This window comes from Alligator mississippiensis, chromosome 6 (genome assembly GCF_030867095.1).
Source record: "Alligator mississippiensis isolate rAllMis1 chromosome 6, rAllMis1, whole genome shotgun sequence".
Classification (NCBI taxonomy): domain Eukaryota; kingdom Metazoa; phylum Chordata; order Crocodylia; family Alligatoridae; genus Alligator; species Alligator mississippiensis.
In genome coordinates, this window is record NC_081829.1 from 68,749,132 (window position 1) to 68,773,472 (window position 24,341).

The 24,341-nt window shown below is 43.2% G+C and overlaps 1 protein-coding gene across 2 annotated transcripts in view; it reads left to right on the top strand.

Moving 5' to 3' along the window:
• The window catches only part of HECTD2 (HECT domain E3 ubiquitin protein ligase 2), an 83,627-nt gene that overhangs the window by 19,182 nt on the left and 40,104 nt on the right, over positions 1 to 24,341 (top strand). For both annotated transcript variants that reach the window (XM_014607794.3, XM_019484259.2), the window contains 7 exons: positions 6,934 to 7,072; positions 12,698 to 12,800; positions 15,622 to 15,711; positions 16,494 to 16,558; positions 19,699 to 19,744; positions 21,133 to 21,242; positions 22,565 to 22,713. In XM_014607794.3, the coding sequence (XP_014463280.2) occupies positions 6,934 to 7,072; positions 12,698 to 12,800; positions 15,622 to 15,711; positions 16,494 to 16,558; positions 19,699 to 19,744; positions 21,133 to 21,242; positions 22,565 to 22,713 (702 nt within the window). The remainder of the gene's footprint in view (positions 1 to 6,933; positions 7,073 to 12,697; positions 12,801 to 15,621; positions 15,712 to 16,493; positions 16,559 to 19,698; positions 19,745 to 21,132; positions 21,243 to 22,564; positions 22,714 to 24,341) is intronic.

Below are 24,341 nucleotides of genomic sequence, written 5' to 3' on the forward strand. Positions count from 1 at the left end.
AAAATTCCTTTCTTTGCAAGTTTTTATGCATAGACACCCTTCTTCAGGCTAAGGAGAATTCAGCCTGAGAGAATGTAAATGGCATTGTCAGACAGGAATGCTGAGATCTTGTTAAAGTCTGTCATAGCTGACAAATACCTTCACGATGACTTGGGACACGGTAGAAAAATTGACAGGTGAGGTGGACTGGTTCAGCTTGAAACACGGGCAGGTCCCAATCTGTCCAGCTCTGCAGTACAAATAAAATGGCATGTCATTATCTTGAGGGTTGGTGGCTTCATCACCTACAATGGAGAAGGAATGATACTCTGTCAAGGTGGCCTTCATGGACTGTATATGCAAAGCAATCACTGCAGGGAGATAGTGCTGGTGAAGTTTGTTGGCACATGGAAGGCATTTGGCACATTGTGGCTCAGGTAGTTTCTTAACTTCAGCTTTCTCCAGCAAGCTGTTCACCGCCACTTTAGCCTCTTCAAGGGAAAACGCCTCCTCTTACCTCGCCAAGTTGTGGTCCTTTTAAAGAGAGAGGACATGGTCACTTGCTTCTTGCTCTGACCTTCAGCCTCTGCAACAGCCGCCTTCTTCATGTGTGCCTTGGACTCCCAAGTGCCAATCTATGCAGGTTTTCCTGGACACATCCAGAGTTACATTTGCAGGAGCTACAGAAGAGTCTACCTCCATCTGTGTGCAAAGTCCTTGCAGTATATTGTCTTACACTGTCTAGCACTGAAACTTATTTGGCTGTCTTGGACGATTTTTAGCGTTCATCCCTGCTTTTCCTCAGGCAGGAGCATGCCTGTAGGAGTTTTAAAAGCCAGTGCCAAAATCCTCCCACTTCCTTGACTGGCCCCGGACTGGCTCCTGGACTGAGGCTGTATCAGGGGCTCAGTCTCCGATTTGCTCCCACTCTCCCTATCTCCGTGCTTCAGGACACAAGGGCTTCCCAACCTTTTCTGTTTTTGCAGCTTTTTCCACCCCCCCTCCACTCAGTAATTTTGCGCTTTTTTGCAGAGCCATTCTGAAATCATGGTTTCCACAAAAACTGAGAAATTACAATTTCGGTAGTTCCTTACTAATAGGCAACATGTTAAAAAGTTAAAACTGAAGTTGATGGGGAAAGCAAAGTATGATGTTATTCACAGTGTCTTACATACTCAATATTGCTACCTCTGGGATTGTTGCCTTATGGGCAGCAGTAGAAACAAGGATAACGATTATTATAATATTGTTATATTGTCATGATTATCTCAAGGTAGAACCTTTTTTATAAATTGGAAAGTAATTGAATTCTAGTCTAATTGTATTTGATGAGATACAGGTTAACAGAGCTTTTAGGTGCTGCCATGGATTAAAGGCCTTTTTTTTTTCTTGAGAGAGAGCAAAAAAGAAGCCAGACTTGCATGTGGTCTGAAATTTCATGACAGCTTTTACAAGATTAAGCATACCAATTGTCCTGAACAAATTCCAGTTTGCCTACTTCAGTCTTCCTTTAGATTACACTTGTGATATTTTTATTTTATTATGTGAAAAGTTCAGATTGACTTAACTTATTGTATGTCTTAGTTTTGAAAGAATTGATCTGACTTTTAGAGGTGCTGAGCATCTGCAGCTGCCACTTTTCTTAATGGGAATTTCTGGATGCTCAACAGTTCTTAGAAATCAAACCAAGCATAAATTTGTGTTCTGTTGCTGATGATGTGTTTTAATACTGTGGCAGTGAATGTGATGCCATAACATCTCTTTCTATAGCTGATTCTTTTAGTTGTTACTAGGGCTGTGCAAAATTTTGCTGAGTGTTTCATTTTGAAGCTGTTTCAACGTGTTTTGAACTTGAAACAGCAAAATCGAAACAAAAAAATAGCTTTGAAACTAAATGAGGGTATGCAAAACGTTTTGAATTTTGAAGCGGGCCAGTGGCGGGAGGCAGGGGAGAGCCAGGGCTGCGCTCCAAGTGGCTCCTCAGCCCCATGGACGTCAGCCCAGCAGTGGGAGGCAGAGCTCAGCCCTGGATCTGCCCACCTCCTGCCACCAGGCTGCGCTCTGTGGGTTGCAGGGGCCCATGGAGCTCAGCCTGGTGGCGGGAGGTAGAGCTCAACCCTGGCTCTGCCCACTTCCCACCACCAGGCTGTGCTCTGTAGGGCTGGTAGAGCCAATCAGAGCGCAGCCCTGGCTCTCCTATTGGCTCCACCAGCCCCACGGAGCGCAGCCTGGTGGCAGGAGGCAGGCGGAGCCAGGGCTGCGCTCCGCCTTCTGCTGCCGGGCTGAGTTCCATGGGGCTCCAGAGCCCCACGGAGCGCAGCGGGGAGGAGGACAGAGCCAAGGCTGTACTCCGCCTTCCACTGCCAGGCTGTGCTCTGTGGGGCTGGCAGAGTTGATTGGAGTGCAGCCTGGCAGTGGGGTGGCGGGCAGAGCCAGGGCTGTGCTCCACCTCCCGTTGGCGGGCTGAGCTCCATGGGGCTCCACAGCCCCATGGAGCGCAGCCCGGTGGTGGGAGGCAGGCAGAACCAAAGCTGTGCTCTGCCTCTCACCACCGAGCTGAGCTCCACGGGGCTGTGTAGCCATTCCAGAGCGCAGCCCTGGCTCTTCCCTGCTTTCCGCCACTGGGCCAGATGACAGGAGGCTGTCACTGCTGCCTGGGGCAAGCAGCAGCATCAGTCTTCCCCAGTGCTGGATGCAGGCTGCGCCCAGCGCTGGTCTGAGCCAGCAGTGGCAACCTCCTGTCATCTGGTGCAGATCCAGGGGTATGCACTCCCGAGAGGAGTCCAGCATAGCCCTGGAGCCCTCCCGGGGGTGTAGGCCCCCGCATCTGCACGCCAGATAACAAGAGGCTGCTGCTGCTGCCTAGGGCCAGCAGCAGCAACAGTCTTCCCTGGCACTGGGTGTAGGCTGTGCCCAGAGCCAGTTCCAGGCAGCATTAGTAGCCTCCTGTAATCCAGCGCACAGACCCAGGGGTCTGCACCTCTGGGAGGAGTCTGGCACAGCCTCACAACCCTCCCAGGGGTGCGGGCTGCCGGATCTGAACAACGGATGACAGGAGGCTGCCGGTGCCTGCAAGTGTCATGAGTTTTGCTTTTTCCAGTTTGAGGTGCAGTTTCTGAGAAACCTCTGTACCTATCTCCTTGAAACTTGGCAGGCTTCATGCCCTCAGAAGGGGCTCCCATTCCTGCAATTTTTATCCAAATCAGGCAAGAAATGACAGTTTTAGGCATTTTCATGTTTCCCCATTATCGCCTATGGGTGAAACATTGAAACGGCAAAACAGTTTGGACGAAACAAAACAAGACAGAGCTTTGAAACTAAACTAAACGACGAAATGAAACACTGTCCCTTCAAAACAGCAAAACAGATGTTGAAATAAAACAATGGTGTTTCACACAGCCCTAGATCATACATTCATAGATGTTAGGGTCGGAAGGGACCTCAGTAGATCATCGAGTCCGACCCCCTGCATAAGCAGGAAAGAGTGCTGGGTCTAGATGACCCCAGCTAGATGCTTATCTAACCTCCTCTTGAAGACCCCCAAGGGTAGGGGAGAGCACCACCTCCCTTGGGAGCCCGTTCCAGACCTTGGCCACTCGAACTGTGAAGAAGTTCTTCCTAATGTCCAATCTAAAACTGCTCTCTGCTAGCTTGTGGCCATTATTTCTTGTAACCACCGGGGGCGCCTTGGTGAATAAAACCTCACTGATTCCCTTCTGTGCCCCCGTGATGAACTTATAGGCAGCCACAAGGTTGCCTCTCAACCTTCTCTTGCGGAGGCTGAAAAGGTCCAGGTTCTCTAGTCTCTCCTTGTAGGGCTTGGCCTGCAAGCCCTTAACCATACGAGTGGCCCTTCTCTGGACTCTCTCCAGGTTATCCACATCCCTCTTGAAGTGCGGCGCCCAGAATTGCACGCAGTACTCCAACTGCGGTCTGACCAGCGTCCAATAGAGGGGAAGTATCACCTCCTTGGATCTATTCGTCATGCATCTGCTGATGCACGATAAAGTGCCATTGGCTTTTCTGATGGCTTTGTCACACTGCCGACTCATGTTCATCTTGGAGTCCACTAGGACTCCAATATCCCTTTCCACTTCCATGCCACCCAGCAGGTCATTCCCTAGGCAGTAGGTGTGCTGGACATTTTTCCTCCCGAGGTGCAGCACCTTGACTTTCTCCTTGTTGAACTGCATTCTGTTGTTTTCTGCCCACTTGTCCAACCTGTCCAGGTCTGCTTGCAGCTGTTCCCTGCCCTCTGGCGTGTCCACTTCTCCCCATAGCTTTGTGTCATCCGCAAACTTGGACAGAGTACATTTCACTCCTTCGTCCAAGTCGCTGATGAAGACATTAAAGAGTATCGGTCCAAGGACTGAGCCCTGCGGGACCCCACTGCCCACACCCTTCCAGGTCGAAACCGACCCATCCACCATGACTCTCTGGGTGCGACCCTCTAGCCAATTCGCCACCCACCGGACTGTGTAGTCATCCAAGTCACAGCCTCTTAACTTGTTCACCAGTATGGGGTGGGATTCCGTATCGAAGGCCTTCCTGAAGTCTAAGTATACGACATCCACCCCTCCTCCTGTGTCCAGGCATTTCATAACCTGGTCATTAAAAAAGACTAGATTAGTCAGGCACGATCTGCCTGCTACGAACCCGTGCTGGTTTCCCCTCAGCATAATTTGTCCTGCCGGGCTCTCACAAATGTGAACCTTGATAATTTTTTCAAAGATTTTGCCAAGGATGGATGGAGGTGAGACTGACTAACTTTGTTACCCCAAAGACAATTTTTGTTGCAAATTGCTACCCTGACATTTCTGCCAACAAAGTTGCCAGTAACTTTTGAAAGGGCTTCCTTGGTTATGTACCGAGATGTCAAACTTCTGAGCTCTAAGCAAGCTCTGACCCTGTTGGCTGCGTGAGAGTTGTTGGGCCAGTTTGCAGGCTGGATCGCAGCTGACCCCCTGTATCAAGTGCCAGGTTCTTCCCATGCGTTGCATTCCTCATGCACCAGCCCCACTCTGCGCATGGCCTGGACCCAGCACTGCACACCGCACAGGGGTTAGTTTGAGGCACAGGCTGCACAGTGTCCTGAACAGATGCTGGAGCCAGTGCACAGGGCAGATACAGAGAGGTGCCACGTGCTGCTCACACTCTCTGGGCTCCCTGTGCTGTGTGCAGCACTGGCATAGTCTGCATGCCACTTGCAGCACAAGCATCATTCTGGCCCAGCACATTGCATGCACAGCAGGCCATGGCCTGGTGACAGGCTCAGCATTGGGCACATGGAGCCAGCCTGGGGTGCATGCTGCATGTGGCTCCCCACTGGGCTGGCTGTGTGCTGACTCCAAGTCTGATCCGAATTGGACTGGCCCCAAAGCCAGCACACAGAGCCAGTTCAGTATGGGCAGTGCATGTTGCCCACATCCTCGGCTGGCCCACAGGCTATATGTTTGACATCCCTGTTTTATCCAAATTTGTTTGTGGGGAACTTCAGTGAGGCTACCCAATTATTGTTTATAGACCACAGCTAACTCTGCTTTTTCAGGAAGCACTGACCAGTAAACACCTGTAGAGGAAGGAGGCAGCCAAAAAACATCAGTGCACTGGACACAGGGAAAAATAGTATGAAACCATGTGGATCCTTTGCCACATCCCCTCTGAATTTGGAACCACCTTCGCCTATGTGGAGGTGAAGCTTTAGATACTTTTGGCAAGCTGCAAGTTTCTTTTTGCTTCAGCTAGAGTGGTTGGTCATCCCGTGTCCCCCCACCCATGAGTGGGCAGAGGGGAAGGAGTGCCCTTGAGTTAATTAGATTTTATAGAATATGATTGTATACTGAAGAGATGGAAGAGTACAGGAGCTCATGCAAATGAGAGAGAGGAAATACTATATCTTCACATGTTTGTGTAATTTGTTTAAACATCTTGTCTTTTCAACTGTGAATTCTTTAAGGCAAAAATAATCTTTTATTCTGCGTTTGTGCAGTATATTACAGAATGGTATCCCTGTCCTGACTGGGGGCATGAAGTACCACCATAATGCAAATTACACATAATGCTGATGGACAGCATTGGACGGCAGTGATCTATGATCTTCACATAGAATGTCAGAAACTTTAGGTGATCACTATAGAAGAAAATCTTTAAGTTATTTAATTTTAGAACATTTGGCTTTTGTAAAATCCATTGGAAATTCAAGCTATTTTCTTAACTTTTGTGTGCTTGCTGTTAGTGAAGGTTTCAAGAGTATTAATTTGCACATGCCATTAAATAAAAGAAGCCAACAGCATTTGGCTTATAATATAAACTCAAGGGTATTTTTTACCTGAAATAACAAATGTTCTACAATAGACTTCTATTTTGTTTGGTGTATTTGTAGGAAGATGGTTTGTCTGCCACTCATTTTTGTAGGCAGCATGACTGTAAATCATTATGCGTATATTTCAATTGCATTTAGAAATTCAGTAAGAGAAAGTTAAGATTACAGAGTTAAGAATTCAGAAGTTGGGGATGGTCAGTGTAAAGGCCACTTATGCATACTTAATTCTTCTTGTGCATATTCATTAAGAGAGTATTTCTGTAGAAAAATTGCTTTGTTCAGAACCCATTTCTCCTTTCTTAATTCTGAATTTCCCCAGGTGGAATTGCCTAAGGAAACTTGTTTTATCCTAAATACACTAGTATGCTGATATGCTTTCTGTCTTATTTCCCATTTGGGGTAATATCTATCTGGGAATAATATAGTAAAACAGAAAGCAGGTATACTTCATTAAAAATAACAAGAAGTTTTTATTGCTTTTGACTTTTTGCTTTACAGGCTAAAGTGTAAACTTTGATCCTTTGCTTACCCCTACTTCATATGCATTTATTTTGCTAGTCAACTTGAAAAGAAAATGTTATGTAAGTGATTATGATGTATTTAACCCTCTTTTAAAACTTTTTTTCAATAAGTGAGAGAGCTTCCTCCAATTTGCCTTGACGTTAGGCAAAAACAACGCATCTCGATAGAAACACTACCGCAGGAACTGAAAGCTCCAGTCCCTCCAGAACCTTCCCTTCCCGTACGAACCAAAACTGTGAAAGATTTCCAGTAAGTGTTGTAGATGTTTAAAGTGTATACTTTTATTTTGTTTGTTTTTCATTGCCTTTTTTGTTCGCTCTGTGGCTTTATTTTTTATTTTTTTATTTTATTATCTGGCTGAACTCCAGTGAGAACCAGTCAAAAATGGCAGCAGAATGTTAATCAGAACATAATTAATCAAATTAGTTCATTTAGGACATCGGGTTTAACGCATCAAAGCCACTTAAGGCTTGGTCTTTGGTACCCCTTTCCGTGAGCAAAACTCTGAGTGCGTCTAGTGGTCAGGGGTTTAGGTTGTAGCCGTGTTAGTCTAAGGATATAGGCAGACAAGGTTCCTTGGGTGAATTTGATATCTTTTATTAGACCAACCCAAATGGTTGGAGAATAGTTATTAAGCAAGCTTTCGGGTTCAAAAACCCTTCGTCAGGCTAAGAAAGCTGCAGCAGTGGGTGTGTGCTCTTCCTGGATGGAATGAAAAGTAAAGAAGCCAGGGGCTGGGCTGGGCTGGGCTGGGGAGTCGGTTGCCAGGCAGATTGTAATGTATCAAAAATCCAATGTCTATGTTTAGTCCCTGATCTCTAGTATCCAGCAGGTTGATGAAATGGAGCTCATAGGCTCATCTCTGGGATGTGTTGTGTAAATTTCCCTTGAGGATCAGGACTGAGAGATTGGAGAGAGAGTGGCCCTCCTGTGAGAAATGTGCCCCCACCGGTAATTGGGTGTTTCTGTCTTTGATGGATTTCCGGTGTGCGTTCATTCTGGTGCACAGTTGTTGTTTGGTCTCTCCTACATATCTTCCATCAGGGCATTTGGTGCATTGGATGAGGTATATTACATTTCTGGAGGTGCAGCTGTAAGATCCTGGGATGCTGATGGCTCTGTTGTGGGGTGTAGTAATAGTGGGGGGGGTGGAGATGTGGGGGCAGGTTTTGCATTTCTTGTCATGGCACGGTCTGGATCCTTTTGGTGTCTTCTGGGGTTGAGGAAGTTAGCTTCTGGTGATGAGGTTGGCGAGGTTCGGTGCTTGTCTGAAGGCTAGGATGGGTGACTCTGGGAAGATCTTTTTAAGAACAGGGTCTTTTTCTAATATGGGTTGCAATTTTTTGAGGATTTTCCGTACAGGTTCAAGGGATGGGTGATAGGTCATAACCAGCGGTGTGCGATTTGTGGGTGTTTTTCTTCTGTACTGCAGCAGTTCTTCACGTGGTATCCAGGTGGCTCTTTCAAACGTGCGATCTATCTCTCTGGAGGAGTGTCCTTGCTGGGTGAAAGCCTTTTTAAGATTGGTGAGGTGGCGATCCCGGGTGTTCTCTTCAGTACAAATTCAGTGGTATCTGAGGGCTTGGCTGTATATCACAGCTTTTTTGGTGTGTTTCGGGTGATTGCTGGTTCTGTGCAGATATGTATGTTGGTCTGTGGGTTTCTTGTATACTGTGGTATGTATTTTACCCTTCTGGATACTGATCCTTGTGTCTAAAAAGGGGATGTTGGTGCTGGAGTATTCTAAAGAAAGTTGGATGGAGGGATGGTGACTGTTGAATTTCTGGTGGAACTCAATCAGAGATTGCAGGTTCTCATTCCAAATGATGAAGATGTCATCGATATATCATAAGTACAGCAAGGGTTTGATGGTGCAGTTCTTGAGGAAGTCTTCTTCCAGGTGGCTCATAAAAAGGTTGGCATACTGTGGGGCCATTTTAGTGCCCATAGCTGTTCCCATCATCTGGAGGAAGTGTTGATTATTAAAAGTGAAATTGTTGTGTGTGAGGATGAAGTGTATAAGCTCAGTGATATCTTTGGGTCTGTATTCTGGGTTGTAATCTTGTTCCTGTAGATATGTAAGGCAGGCATGGATGCCATCCTGGTGTGGGATGTTGGTGTATAGGCTGGTAACGTCCATGGTGGCTAGGAGTGTGTTGCTGGGAAGGTGGTTTATGTTTTTAAGTTTCCATAGCAAGTCTGTGGTGTCTTGGACAAAACTTGCTCTGTGGGTGACAAGCGGTTTTAGGATGGATTCAACAAAACCTGATATTTCCTCAGTTAGGATCCCATGGTTGGATATGATAGGTCTGCCAGGGTTCCCTTGTTTGTGGATTTTAGGAAGCATGTAAAAAGTCCCTGGGTTAGGTAGCGGGGGGATCAAGGTCTGTAGTTTTTTTTGTAATCTTGGTGGAAATGATTTGATGGTATTGTTGAGTTTTTTGGTGAAAAGGGGAGTAGGATCTTCTTGTAGTGCTTTGTAGTAGGTGGTGTCAGAGAGCTGTCTGTTGGCTTCCTTTATGTAATCCTCACGGTTTAGGATGACTATGGCTCCTCCTTTATCTGCTGGTTTTATTACTATTTGGTGGTTGGATCTTAGAGATTCTATGGCCTTTTTCTCTGGTAGAGAGAGGTTGTGGTGGTGGCGGTGTGTGTTGCTGATTATTTCATTGTTCATTCTTTCCCTGAAGTAGTCAATGTAGTGGTCAAGGTTAGGGTTTCGTCCACTGCGAGGTGTCCAATCTGATGTTTTTTTGGGCTTTTTGGCATTGATCTTTTCTTGAATGTTGTCAGAGGATGAGTTGTTGGGAGTGGGTTCAGTTTGGTCGTGGAAATATTCTTTGAGGCGCAGGCGTCGAAAGAATTCTTCTAGTTCTCCACATTGAAGTATTTTATTAGGGTATTTTTCTGGACAGAAATTTAGGCCTTTAGCAAGGACAGATTTTTCAGTTTTGGTAAGCATGTGTGTGGAGAGATTGATAATATTTGTGGGTTGGTTGCTGCTTGCAGTTTCATCAAGTCTGAGGTTGGAAGGTCGTAAGGTGTTGGTGTTGTTCCTCTGATGGTTGTTTTGTGGCTGGGGAGCTTGTTCTTGGAGTAATTTGTTCCATTTCTTCTTTTTTATGTAGGATGAATGCTGTAGAAAGTTTTTCGTAGTCTCTTTGTATCCGCTGTATATTGTCGGGGAACATGCATGGATTTCTATCTTTTAAGTTGTTGTAGTGTATGACAATTTCCTTCCTGAGTTGGTCTCTTTTGGAGTAGAGTAGGTGAAGTAGATGATTTCTAATTTTCACCCTGCACTTGTCCATATTGAAACGCATCCTGTTTTTGTTAGCTCACCCTTGCAACCTACCCAGGTCTTGCTGCAGTCTTTCCCTCCCTACTAGCGTGCCCACCTCACCCCAAATTTTGGTATCATCAGCAAATTTTAAACAGGTTGCTTTTCAGCCCGTTGTCCAAATCGCTGATAAAGAAATTGAACAGTGCGGGCCCAAGGACCGAGGCCTGGGAGACACTGCTGCCCACTTCCCCCCAGGTCGAAAAAGACCCATCCACCACCACCCTCTGAGTACGACCCTTCAGCCAATTTGCAATCCATCTGACTGTGTAGGCATCAATGCCACAGTCGCCTAGTTTTACTTGAGTTAGGTCTATGCTAAGAAGTGCTGGCGCAACTGTGTTGGATTCAGTCGTGCTGACCAGAAAAGGTCTTTTGCTTGCTTAAGCCACAGACAGACATTAATTTGTAGCAGTAAGAGTTTCCCTAAAATCATTACAGCTAGAAAAATAGCCTGGAAGCTGGAATGTACATATGTCCAGTTCCCTGGCTGCCCTTATATGAGCCTATTAATTGACAGCCTTCCCTCTTCCCTCTGGGAAGGGGACGTGCTGTAAACAGGAAGTTTTACAGCTGGAGGCACAGGAAAGCAGGACAAGGGAGAGCTTCCATTACTCCCTGGAGCTCTTTTCTCTGTGGAGTCCCCAGTCTGGGGAAGAGGCACAGAGCAATACGAGGCTGTTCCACTCCTCTCCTGGATCACATCAGGAGGGAAGAAGAGTGCAGCATACAAGCATTCATTCTTGTGAGAGGAAGTTTCTCTTAGGAGAGATCTTTCTCCTGGAAGGGGCGTGTGTCCTTCTCAAGAAATGTAATGAATGTATTTACACTCTCTCCTGGTACAAACAGCGCCTGTACCAGGTCTTAGCTTATGTTCAGGGATGTTGGTAAAGCTACACCATACATTGCTCTATCTGTACATCTTGCATCTGTTTTAAAGGATTGTAGTGGCAGAGGCTCTTGTAGCAATGGTATTTACTAAAAGTAAAGCTTTGTTCCTACAGCTGCATCCATAGTACCAATATATTGTTATTTCATACTAGTAAAGTGTTCCTAGCGACTTTTCCTTGACTGTTCTAGTTTTCAGACAGATGGAAAAGATTGCTGTTGCTCTGGATGGCATATGAGCTCATCATTTTTAAATGCTTTGTTGCTTTTTTGTATGTTTAACATTTCTAGCATTCAGTAGGAGAAAAAAGTAATGCTTTTTGGTTGCCAGGTTTATTGAGCTTTTCTTCACTTGGAACATAATCCAGGTACCCCAGAGGAGCTGCTGGCAGAAGTATGTTTTTGGTCAGGCCTCAGGTGGTCAAAGAAATCTGAATATGGAAAATGTCTGAACTCTAAGCATTTATTTATCTGGAGTAAAATGTTCAGAAGTGTGTCTCACTAGGGCTATGTCTACAGGGCCTAACACACTACCATATAGAAATGGTAACAAGATGCCATGGCTGGTCTAATTAGGTGGGTCAGAGTGCTGTGCTAAGGCAGGTGCACAGTTTCTGGTACGTGAGCTAGCTCTTTTCTTTGTGTAGCCTAAGTGCTATTGACTCTCAGGCATACAGGCTCCTCAGTTGTTTAGGCCCTGATCTTGGAGGTATTTAGAGGCCTAACTCCTATTCATTTCAAAACGAGTTAGATACCCACAAATTGTGGGCCTAAAGCTATTTTGGAAAACGTTTTTTCCTGATAGCCCTTAGAGTGTGTGCTGCTGAAATCAGCAAATTAATCGCCCACAAAATATTAAAATACAGATTAGCTCTTACCTCATTGAAAAAGCCAAACTGAGGTTTTTATCACTCTTGCAAAAATAAGTTAAGAGTAAGACACTTGCTTCCTTGTTTTGAATGTATGGCTTTACAAAATATGTTCAACTTCATTGCAGGGAGCTTGAAGTTTTCTATTATTTCCAACTGGTAGTTTGTTTTAAAGGTATTTATATACTTTTCTCATAATAAAAGGACTTTGAAATCTCCCAGGTTTCAACAAAATGTAAATCCTTGAGCTTTGTTGTTGATTCAGTGAATACAAATGTCCAAATTTAATGTTAAATTAATGATTTTTTAAAAATCAGTTGAAAATATAAATCCATATTTGTAATACTTAGATTAACAGCTTTTTAAGATTTTAATTGTTGCTTTTATAACAATTATGGCAAAATAACCCTGCTATGTTGATCATTTCTTTTTAAAATGGAATACTTATAACCCAGTGAATGAAGAAATATTATTAATAGATATTGTTGTTCCCTAATCTTAGGGGATTCAGAACATGCATTTATTCTTTTGAGACACCAGTATCTTATAATTTTAAGGGGAGCTCTTAGAACAGAAGCAGCTTGCATGTCTATGTTCAGCTTCCTTAAAAATTTGTCTGGAGATGTCATACTGGAGTAAAAGGTATAATGCAGTTTGGGGATGGGGCAGGGGGTGTTGTGGGGAGGGGGGGGGGTTGTTGGTTTGTTTTTTTTTGATGAAGTACTTAATAACTGAACATAAGATTCTGTTAAAATATTTGTGTGTGCTCTTCCTTAGGGAGGATATGGAAAAAGCTAAGTCATCAGGGGATTGGAAAGCTGTACTTGACTTTTATTCAACAACTTTTGATTCTTTCCTGGAGATAAATGCTGCATTTAAGGTAGACACTAATTCATGATATTACTTAGCTATTGTAGCACTTTGAAAATAAAAAAGCACTAAAAAAGCATTAGTGTAAAACACCATGTATATCTCCTTTTAATTAAAAAAAAAAAAAAACAAAAACAGATGGGACTCATCTTTTTGTCTGTTACCTGTTGGTAGTAAGTTGCCACATCTATATGTGCCCCTACTGCGCAGCCATTAATGCGCTGTGTCAGTGGCACATGGTTACTTTTAGTTCCTATGTCACCAAAGCGATACACTGTAGCAAGGAAGCACATCACTACAGTGACACGGCTACAACGTCACAGTTTTTGCCTGCGAACACTTTGTCGCCATAGCATCTCATGTAGATACGCCCACGTGTTTCATCTTGCTTTGTTTATTACTCCCAGATTAAACAAACCAACATTTCAAGGAAACTTTTTGGCTGTAAAACTAAAGAAATACAAAAATTGGTGCTTAATAAAGCAAAGCAAACTTTTTCTAAAGCTGTTCCTTATGACCAAGTAATAGAAAAAAATAGCCATTTAGCCTGCATTATTCTAATATAATAAAAACCGTAGTCTGTCTGTCTGTCTGTCTGTAATGCTTTATTCTCACTCTGATTGGTTGTCTCAGCAGCCAATCACAATGCTGACTGAAACAACCAGTCGGAGTGCTCTGCACAGACAGACACATGGTGGAGCATTGCCATGACAGTGGGGACTGAGGAGCTGAAGCAGGGGAGCGAAGTGAGTTGTGCAAGCTTTCCCACCCCCCACCCCGCCAAGAAGGGGGAGGCAGTGGGGAAGAAGGGAGGGAGATGAGAGAGTTGGATGGGGAATGCGGGTTTCTGGTGGCAGCGCCTCTCCCCTGCCCTGCCCTGCTGTCACCACCTGGCCCCAACAACAGCTGGCAGAGAGGGGGAGGCAGCAGGGAAGGAGGAAGGAGAAAGAGACGGGAGGCAGGGAGTGGGGGATGTTGCATGTGGCCAGATGTGGACTGGTAGCAATGTGGGGTAAGAGGGGGAGGGCTACCACCACATACAAGTTCCCCTTCCCCCCCTGCCCTTGTTCCTGGGAGCTGGTGGTGGCACAGGGTAGAGTGGTGGGGGCAGGGGGGAGGGGCATACAGGGCCACATGGGAGTGGGGGGGGGGCGCATGACCAACCTAGAGACTGAATCCTTCTCTTCTCGAAACAAGTACAAGATAAGCTCCAGCAATAGGGTGTTCCTTGCCTTCTTAGGGAACTTTAGCTCAGTTTTGGAAGGTGAAAAGGTGCTTCATCCTTATTTCTATTAATTCTCAGTATTTATTCTAAGTCTGCATGTTATAATGCAAAATGAGCTTATGATGGAGAGTAGGATTTGACTTGAAGCCAGTAACTCATTTTATAGATGTGATCTAAGAGAAATTACAGCATAATGACTTTATTGCTATTGACAATTGCTCATTTATGCCAATGATTAGAAATTATAGGTTTCATAGCCTGTTATCAATTAATTGAGGCATCTAATATAATCTTATTACTTTAGACCAGGGGTAGGCAACGTTTTTTGGCTGGAGTGCCGAAAAACACCACAATGCCTACCTTGGAAGGTGCCTGAGTGCCAGCATGACAGAAAAACAAAATGAGGGCAACCGGTACATGGCAGGATGCCCTGCTTGTGCCCCTTGCCCCTCAGCCCTGCTGCCCTGTGCCCCAGCCCCCCAGCCCGGGCTCTGTGGCTGCCAGCAGCTACCCCAGCTCTGGGTAGCTGCTGGCGCCTGGGCTGCTCCCAGCAGGGCTTGCAGCATCCCAGCTGCCTGCTGGGAGCAGCCCAGGTTCCCAGCTGGCAGCAGCTCTCCAGAGCTAGGGCCAGCTGCAGCCGGGAGGCTCTAAACAGCTGTGCTGGACTCCAGTATCATCTCCGCGCCTCGGAGCGGGTGTTAGGGGAGGGGCCTGAGGCAGTGCAGCCCCAGTCTCTGCCCCGCTCCCAGCACAGAGGTGATAGCAGGGTTCCGGAGCCCAGCGCAGTTGTTTACAGTCAGCCCGGGCTCTGGGCAGCTGCAGCAAGCAGTGGGCAGGCTGCAAACATCTGCGCCAGGCTTCACAGCTCCGTCATCAGCTCCGTGCTGGTGGCAACTCCATGGGCACCTCGGGACGGGCTGTGCTGCCCTGCTGTCTGCCCTGAGGTGCCTGTGCAATCGCCACCAGCACAGAGCTGATGCCAGAGCTGTGGAGCCTTGCTCAGCTGTTTGCAGCCTGCCCGCTGCTTGCTGCAGCTGCTCAGAGCCCAGGCTGGCTGCAAACAGCTGCGCTGGGCCTTGGAGCTGATGCCGGAGCCCATCACAGCTGTTTGGAGCCTCCTGTCTGCAGCCAGCTCTGGCTCTGGGGAGCTGCTGCCAGCCGGGAGCATGGGCTGTTTCCAGCAGGCAGCTGGGACGCTGCAAACCCTGCTGGGAGCAGCCCGGGTTCCATCACTGGCAGCAGCTACCCAGAGCCGGGGCTGGCCATGGCGTGCCAAGCAAAATGGCCTTGCGAGCCATGCTCGGCATGCGTGCTGGGGGTTGCCAACCCCTGCTTTAGACTTTTGACACATTGGATTGATGCCAATTTTGTTTATATTTGAACTGTATACTCTTGTATTAGAATTGGAAAAATAGAACCAAATAAGAAACCTGTTCTTTTTTTTTATCAGTTGTTACAAATATATCATCAGTTTACTTTATTATCTGCCTTCTTCTTTCTAAAACTTGCTACTATGGCATAACAACTTGCTTTTAAGGGAAGTTAATATTGGAAATTAAACATTTACATTTTAAACAGTTTATGTATTGTGATTTTAAACTTGCAGAACGATGCTAATGCCCCATTTGATACCATTGAAGATTCTGGAATCAATGCTAAATTTGTGAATGTTGTTTACGATGCCTTACTAAATACCGTAAGTATAATACAATAATACTTCAAGTAAAAAAGGAAAAATGACATTAAAACTTCAGGAAATGCACAAGCTTGCCAAATTTGCTGCATGTCTCTCAAGAAGAGATACCATTCTTAGAAAATTCTCTCAGACTTTTAAAAAAATTCCATGAGAACTGCAGAATCTTGAAAATTTGATTCTGTTAAGAAAGCAACTTTTCAGATGCTATTAATGTTTAAGTTGTTATTGAACTCAAGGACCTCAATCAGAACCAAAAAGGTGTAATTCAAGAATAGGAAGGCAAGACTTCTGCCCAGAAATGTCTAATTTGGCACAAGATATAGAATAGAGTATACCACAGTAGAGTTTGCTACAGAAAAAAAATTCAAATTTTTTATTCTGACACCAGTCCACTTAGTTTTACTTTACTTTGAACAAAGATCCTAGTCTTCTACATTTTATGCACGATTCATTTGTATATACATTTATAATTCTAATGTGGAATTAACCAAAGTAGTTCTGATAATGATGATCCCAAAAGAGTATGCACAAATTTCCTCTTGATGTTAACTGCATTATCATTATTTTGAATTGTTCAAGACATAAATGTTGTAAACAGAATTGTTTTATTGCAGAACAGAAACCCTTTTCCTAATCCTTATAAATAAGAAAGTTTATCTTTCACTCATGATTCCATCATTCTAATCTTTTAAAACTGTAAAACAAAACAAACAAAAAAAAGTCTCTAACAATGCTGTTGTGTGTGTTTTTTTCTTTTTTCCTCCTCTTTTTTTTTCCCCTAGCCTCAAGATGTTCAGAAATCAGTCCTAAAGGGAATAATTAATGGTTTGCTACAGGAGTGGAAGGGGTAATTATGACTAGTGTTCACATTTGTATTGTCAGGGTTTATTCAAAACCAGCATATTGTGCATCTCATACACGACAAAGACCTAAAGTGTTGTATATTTGAGAAGTAAAATTCTGTGTTACAAATTATTTGATTTATAGATATTTTCATTTGGAAGACATTTCTGCTGATCTCCAGCTTGGACAAATCCCCACTCATTGATTGTTCAGATGTAACTGGAGCCATCACTTGTTCAAGGACTCTCCACCAATGTTGTACTATGTATTTCTTCCTTTGATTATGAGATACACATGCAGCTCAGAAACACCTTTTCACTGACCCCAAAATCCTTTTCCCATCAGAGAAATCTTGTTTTTTTTTAATCTGTTTTCTTCCATTGCCCTTCCATAAGGTAAATTGCAGTTCTTCCAAAGTAGCCCTCATGTCAGAGGCTTAAAGGGATGGATGTATTGGTAAATTTCTGTGGTTCCATGTACAGAATCCTCTTTCCCAGAGTAGTCTTGGTCATTCCTCCCTCTTTTGTTGGATACAGAGGAGAGGGAAATAAAAACAAGTTTTTTACTCCCACCAAAGTGGCTCAGCAGGCAGCAGTAGATTAAAACAAGAACTTTATCTGAATCTACTACTTAAGCATTTATAACTGGCTCCAAAAAAGGGCTGTTCTCACACTGAAATAATTTAAAAGTGGTAGCATCATCACTCTCTCCAAAACATACAGGAAAAACTAGCACATAGACTTCCTTATGAAATGTTTCCTTTAAGGAGCAGTAAAGTCAAATTAGGTACAAATTGTTGAACCAGCTTTAGCTAAAAAACTGGAGTCTGCTAGAGCACGGTAATTATCATGCTCCAGCAGACTTGATTAATCAAGTCTCCTTTAACACATTGTAATAATTACAACACATTGGAGCAGCCTCTTTGCATGTGTATAGGCGCCCATTGGGACCAACAGATCATAAACTTTTGTTGAAGTCCCAAAGGAAAGACAGCATCAATTCTAGAAATGCACAAAAACACATGGCAGAACTTGAACTTCCCCAGTCCTTCTATCATTAACCTCAGAGTAGGGATCCTTTAACCCAAAAAACAAAATTGCAGAACAAGAAGTCATTCACAGACTGGAATATATTAACCTTGATATCAGCAGGGACTATGGATTCTTATCCTATTACCTGGATTTGCTTTGGTGTCCCTTCAAGTGTTAACTTCTCCATTTGTCTCAGTTGATCTGTTCTACTCCCCCCAATTATCTCTCTTAGCAGTATTCTCTCCCTTTGTCCCTTTCCCTTCCACATAGTTTATTTTTCTGCCATTCCTTTCTTATAATTTGACAAAGTAGATTGTTGCCAAGAAAGCTCATGCCACTGAACCAGTTATTCTCTAAAGGTGCCTATAAACGTGCAGTGAGGTTGCTCTGACATGCTGTAATTACACCTTGTTGGAGCAGACTCAATTAATTGAGTCTGCTGGAGAGTGGTAATTACCATACTCCAGCAAACTCCAGCATCATGTGCATCAGCATCCCTGTGCTGAAAAATAGCAGCAGGGGTACTTTTAACTAAAGCTCATTTGAGCTTTAGTTAAAGCTCCCCTGCCACCACTTTTCAGTGTGGGGATCCTGATTCACCAGATGCTCCAGGCACTTTAATTAGAGCAGCTCTCAGAGCCACTCTAATTAAAGCGCCCCCTCTCCCCCTTGCTCTTTCTCTCCCTCTTTCCCCGTGACCCCCACTTCCCCCCCAGCATGTATATAAACACATTAAGGCCCCTGGCACATATTACACTTAAGATTCAATTAATCAGTTAATTACATCTTAAATAGTAACCCGGCCACATGTTCAGGCAGTTAATGCCACAACAAAAGCGGAAACTAGCCACAAAAATATTTACACAAAATGTGTTATAGTAATGTGGCTAATTTCTGTCATATCTTAAATTAAACATGTGGCAGAGTCCCTGCCATGCAGCCTGCATGTTGGGGTTTGGTTGACAGTTCCCCTGTGTCAGCAGGCTACTGGTCATATGATGCTCAAACTGGCTCTCATGGAGTCTTGGGGCTGAGACTGACAATCACCTGATGTGCCACCCCAGAGTTGGGACTGATCTGGGGTCTCAAACCTGCTCTGGTGCTGTCCCAGGGCTGGGACTGACCATTAGCTGATAGTCCATCTCAGCTTTAGGACAACACAATTCATGCTGGCCTGTGGGCACCAAACTTTCAATTTACCAGTGCAGGAGGAGCCTGCAGTCATAACCCCAGGCTCCCCCTGCACTAGCAAGTAGTAATGGCACAACTGGCATCTGATTCCTGAATCCCAAAATTGTGTGCCCTGCCTTGCATGCATGGCATAACAGGAGATGTATTTATTGGGATTGGGGATCAGGCCCTATTGTGCTATTAAGTGAGCATGTACTAGGGGCTGAAGTTGTCATCCTGCTCTAACTTCAGACTGACTTCATACTAACAGGGCTAACCACTTCTGTGCTTTTCTTTCATATGGCCACTTTTATTGGCCACCATTGACTCAGTCTGTTAGGAAATAAATACCTTTCTGCTTTTGGAAAGCTTATGAAACAAAGAAGCTGGTAACCCTTGAGCATCTTAACAGAGAAAAATGCCCTTTCGAGACACTTTTTTTTTTTTAACAAGGTCATGATTTAAGAACTCTTACATGTACATCTTTTAAGATTCTTCTGGGAAGGAAAGAACAGTATAAAAGGTCAAGTTCTTAATATTTGTCCTTAATGTAGAAGTTAGAAGAGTCAGAATGATGCATTCTCTTTTTAAATTAAATGCAATCATTCTGGTATACATTTGGAGGGCTCTTCAGGATCATAGATCCAGGTAGAAGAATGTCTCCTATTTTACATTTTCCTTAGCACCATGCATTGTGAGTATAACTACTTCAGAAGACCATTTCTGGCAAATCAGGTTGTTGAGTGTCTCTACCCAAGGGCTTATGATGATACTCTCTTGCTGCTTCTGAACAATCAGAGAAGGTGACTAACTGCCTGAGTAGTGGATCAACAGATGTGGTATTCCTGGAGAAGTAAAAAAGCTTAAGAGGCAAGACTCATTCTAACTGTTACTGTATGTCTATATTGTATATGTGATTCTGGGTATGATTGTTTGTTCTCAGGCCCCGAACAAAGGATGATCTTAGAGCATACTTTATACTTCTACAGGTAAGAGAAATAGAAACTTTTTATTTAAGTACATCAATCCACTTAATTCATTATGTATCATCCAGAAGACTGCAGACATAACTAAAATATATAATAAAGCAAACTGTAAATAGAGAGAGTTATAATATCATGCTGAAATATTCACAGCTTCATTTAGTAATGGAAAAGTCTGCTGCTCTGTGGGCTTTTGCTTGTAGAAATGAAAAGGCTTGTATTTCATTAATTCACCAAAAAAAAAAAAAGACAGAGAATTACTGCCTAAATACCATCTTGCAGGATGAGAGATCAAGGTACTTTTCTTATTTAGTCTGCTGCTGAGGTTTCTGTGGTGTTCAGTTTTCATGTCCACTACCTCAACAAGTTGTATTTAACACATTTTGAGCAGAATGCTGATGTTGCTCTAACAATTCAGGTTGTAATGTGGCAAGAAGCATACAGATTATCAGATAAATGGATCATAATCCAGTGGTTAGGTTGCCTGTGTTTGGTCGACATAGTATTTAGACATTTCTGCTATGGCTGCATTTCATTTGTAGTCTGAATTCTGCTAACAAAGACAAGGCCTGTAAATGCATTTTCTGCACAAATAGCAGTTTTCTGGTATTTGGGGAGAAGGTCAGCTGGGAATCCTAACTGGTACCAGAAATATGTTTCAAGTTTCAACTAGAAAGGGTCATACCCACCCTCTTTCTCACCAGTAGGGGCTGGGTCCTGAGGGTGGGGGATAGTGAGTCGTGAGTGAGGAACACCACCAGGGTTCAGCGAGCGGCCATGAGTGAGAAGCATTGGCAGGACCAGGGGGCTGTGGGTCAGGAATGAGGGACACCAGCAGGGTCAGGGGGCTGTAGGTCGGAGGCACCAGCGGGGCTTGTGGGTCAGGAGTGAGGGGCTACAGTATGGGAAGGGGCAGGGGTAGAGCACTGGCATATCAGGCCTGCTCAGCACCACAAAGCTACAGGGAGGGCAGCCAAAGCTGGACCTGTGTCCTCGTGAGCAAAGGGGTCAGGAGGTGCTCTGATTTTTCCATGATAAAAATCAAAATCAAAAGCCACAATGTAGGTATTTAGAATGTATTTTATTGTAATGATTGAGGCACTGGTAGGCCTCAAATTGTAAATATATCAACAAAACATTGTGTTCAGCTGACGCACATGCACACACACATGCATGCACACACACGCATTTCATTTTAATGGTGAAAAAGATGTGGATGTTAAGTGTTTTAATCAGAGAATTTGCATTTTTTTTAAACAGAGGAAACCAGGATCCTTGATCATAACTTTGAATTAAAATTGTAAATAAAATATGCGTTATTTTTTTTCTTGTCTTTATTATAGTAATTATTTTAATAGGTTGCAGTACTAACAGTGTTTTAATATATTTTGCAGAATCCTCAGTTTAGTAACACATCAACATATGTCATCTATGCTCACTTGCTAAGACAGACAGCAGCCTTGGCAGAAGCTGACCATCATTTTCTAGTTCACTGGTTTAAAAAGTAAGTAAATATTTTTCATTCAATAAGACTATGTTTATAGTACTTCCAAAGATGCTAAGTGCTTTTATAATCTAACAAGTTTTAGTTATATTAACTAGGGACTTTTTTAAAAGCATATTTGGGTGCTAACACAACCTTGCTTACAGTTTATACCTATTACAATATTAAGTAAAACATTTTAAAATATTTTCATTTATACAGATAAGGAGTAAATGCATTCAAGGCAAGGCAAATTAAGGATAAAGGTTTTTCTGAAAATCTGTTCAAAATTAAAAAATTAATACATATCTTTTTTTTCTAATATTCCCCTTGTATTTTTTTCAGCTTAGTATTGTAGCCTTGACTTGGTTGGTTTCACTATGGCATTTTTATATGCTAACTTGTTTATCGATCAATTAGGTTATATTCACTTAATTTTCACAAATTGTTTTAATCTGCAGTTTTCTAGCTAAATAAGTATTTAAGCATGTAGCTTTGAAAGATTTGATTTTTATTTATATTCTGTTACTGATTATGCTCTTTATATTCCAAAGCCTGCATGCAGATTGCAATACTTAAGGCCTGCTTATGGAGGAGTCCTCCAGGAGTAGATCCTGGCTCCACAGGAAGGGGGTGCTCAGGTGCCTTTTGGAGGACTATTCTTCTTCTGCCTATAAAGAGACCTCTCAGGGCAGTCTGCAAATGTAGTGGAAAAAGGAAGGAAAGAGCAGGTTGGGAGGTCATGCATAATTGTTCCCTCCCTACCTACTTCTAAATTATCAGACTAGAAAGTTAGTTCAGACCTAGATTGTTTTAACTTCAGCCTATATCTCGGTGGTAAAACCTGTGAACTCTGAAGCAGTTGTACTTATAGGGAACAACGGGGCTGTAGTTTCATCTATGATTTGTGACTTTTGCTTGACCATCCCTAGCATTTAAGGAAATCTCTTTCTATTTATCAGTGACTTTTTCAAACGTTTCTAAATAGAAAATTCCAAAAAAACTTTCAAAATGAAAAGACCCAGCATCATAGAGTCTCTGTATTGTTTTATATTATTAAACAGCCAATTAACTTTACTTAGCAAAGGAGTATTTCATACATTAGTGTTAAAAAGGTTGGTATCAGTTTAAACTATATCTAGTCTCTGTGGGATGCATTCACTAGGATTATTAAAAAATATAGCTCCCTGCCAATATTTAGCAATATGCAGATTTCATTAAACTTTATTTTTTGACTTTTTGTTGTGTGGTAAATACCTCAGAAAAGAACATTAGAATCTATTAATGTGAATTTCAGTATAGGCTGTAATAGCACAAGAGTAACTTAAGCATGTTTCTTCTAGGATTTCGCAAAAACGGTTCAAGCAGTTGATGGACAGGTTGCTGCAATTCATTTCTTTACGTCTGTTTCCTGCAAAACCTGAAGAATTTCCACCCATGATAAAATGTACCTGGTGGATTCCATCGGCAACCAAAGTCTTGTCTTTGTTTAGTAGGTTTTTTCCTAAACTTGAAGTATTTTCAATTCACGCTTCTATCAGAATGCACTTTGTTCTTTCTCCTACAAAGAGATCAGTGTCACTATATATAGAGCAACAAAACTGGAATGTCAGAAATTGATAAGGAGATAGAGACCACAGTTTCAACAAGCCATTTTAGTTGCTTTTTCTTGAGGAAAATTAATACACATCTTTCTTTTGCAACAGTAATCAATGATCCTTAAAACAGTAACAAACCAAAGTGAACAGGTTAAGATTTCACCTAGATTTACAGCAGGAAACCTTATTAAAGTGGTAACTGCCAAAATATCTATAAGTAGATCCAGATATGTAAAATGCTTGGGGGAACATATACACAAGATGGAACTTCGCTCCGATGAGTGCTAATTGGCATGCGTCAGAGCAGATAGCCTCCACGTCACACACATTCAGCATCTCTGCTTTTCAAAATGGCAGCAGGGGCGCTTTAACTAAAGCTTATTGAACAAGCTTTAGTTAAAGTGCCCCTGCCACCATTTTGAAGCGCAGGGTGCTGAATGCACATGATACAGCAGGCGCTTTACTTAAAACCACTCTCAGAACCACTCTAATTACAGCCCCTCCCCCACTCCACCCCAGCGCACATGTATAGATGCCCTACTTTCAGCGTCTGAGGGCATCTAAGTCCTGTAGTGTGATCCATAAAGACACCATTTCCCTGTTTAGGCACTGGGAAATTGTAAACGGTTATGCCTTCACAAATAAAGCCCTCCAGGTGCTTAATATTCTGCTATTGTACATTCCTGGAAGTACTGCCATCCTGGCAAGCTGTGTGGATCTGTGCCTGAGCACAGTTAGTAGTCACGAAGTAGGCATCCTGGTACTTAAAATTTCTGAGGGATCTAATCCAAGGGTTTAGAACATATCTGATGTGTCAACAGTACTGTGTTAAACACAAACCACAGGAGTTTTAGCTACTTTAATTAAAACCTGGCTGGAGGAAGTGTTGGTCGTGGTTCCACCTCTTTTATCATAGCTGAATGATTTGAAAGCTTGCTCAGAAAGTTGGAAACCTGGGTTCCATGCCGTTCTCAACCTGAAGAAGTTCAAATCTATCGGTGCAGTTGTATGTTAAAATTAGCACATGCTAACTGTAAGAAATGTAAGGCAGTATTAAAGTCAGCACCTGCTGTCAGCATTCGTATGTTAAGAGTTAATGTAGACAGTCCTTGGACTTATGACACAATTGGTTCTTGAAAACTGCCTCTTAAGTCGAAACATCATAACTTGGAGCCAATTTTCCCATAGGAACAATGTTATAAATGGGGGATTGGTTTCTGAACCAATACTCTATTTTCACCAAAAATAATCCAGAATTTTGTACTCGATCAACTATAGATGAGTAATATAGCTACATTAATGTATTTATATTGTAAATAGAAATCATATTGATTTGGAAGGACTTCTTTGAGGTGACTTTGCTGGACTGTTTGAAGGGTTCTTGGCTGGAGTCTTCTCAGGAGTCTTGGCTCCAGGTGTTTTTTGGAGTCTTGTCTGTTTTGTTAAAGAAAGTGTCCAAAGAAGTTTGGACAGATGCTCTTCAGGGAGATGGGTGACGCAGCGAACTTGTTCGCTGGCGTGG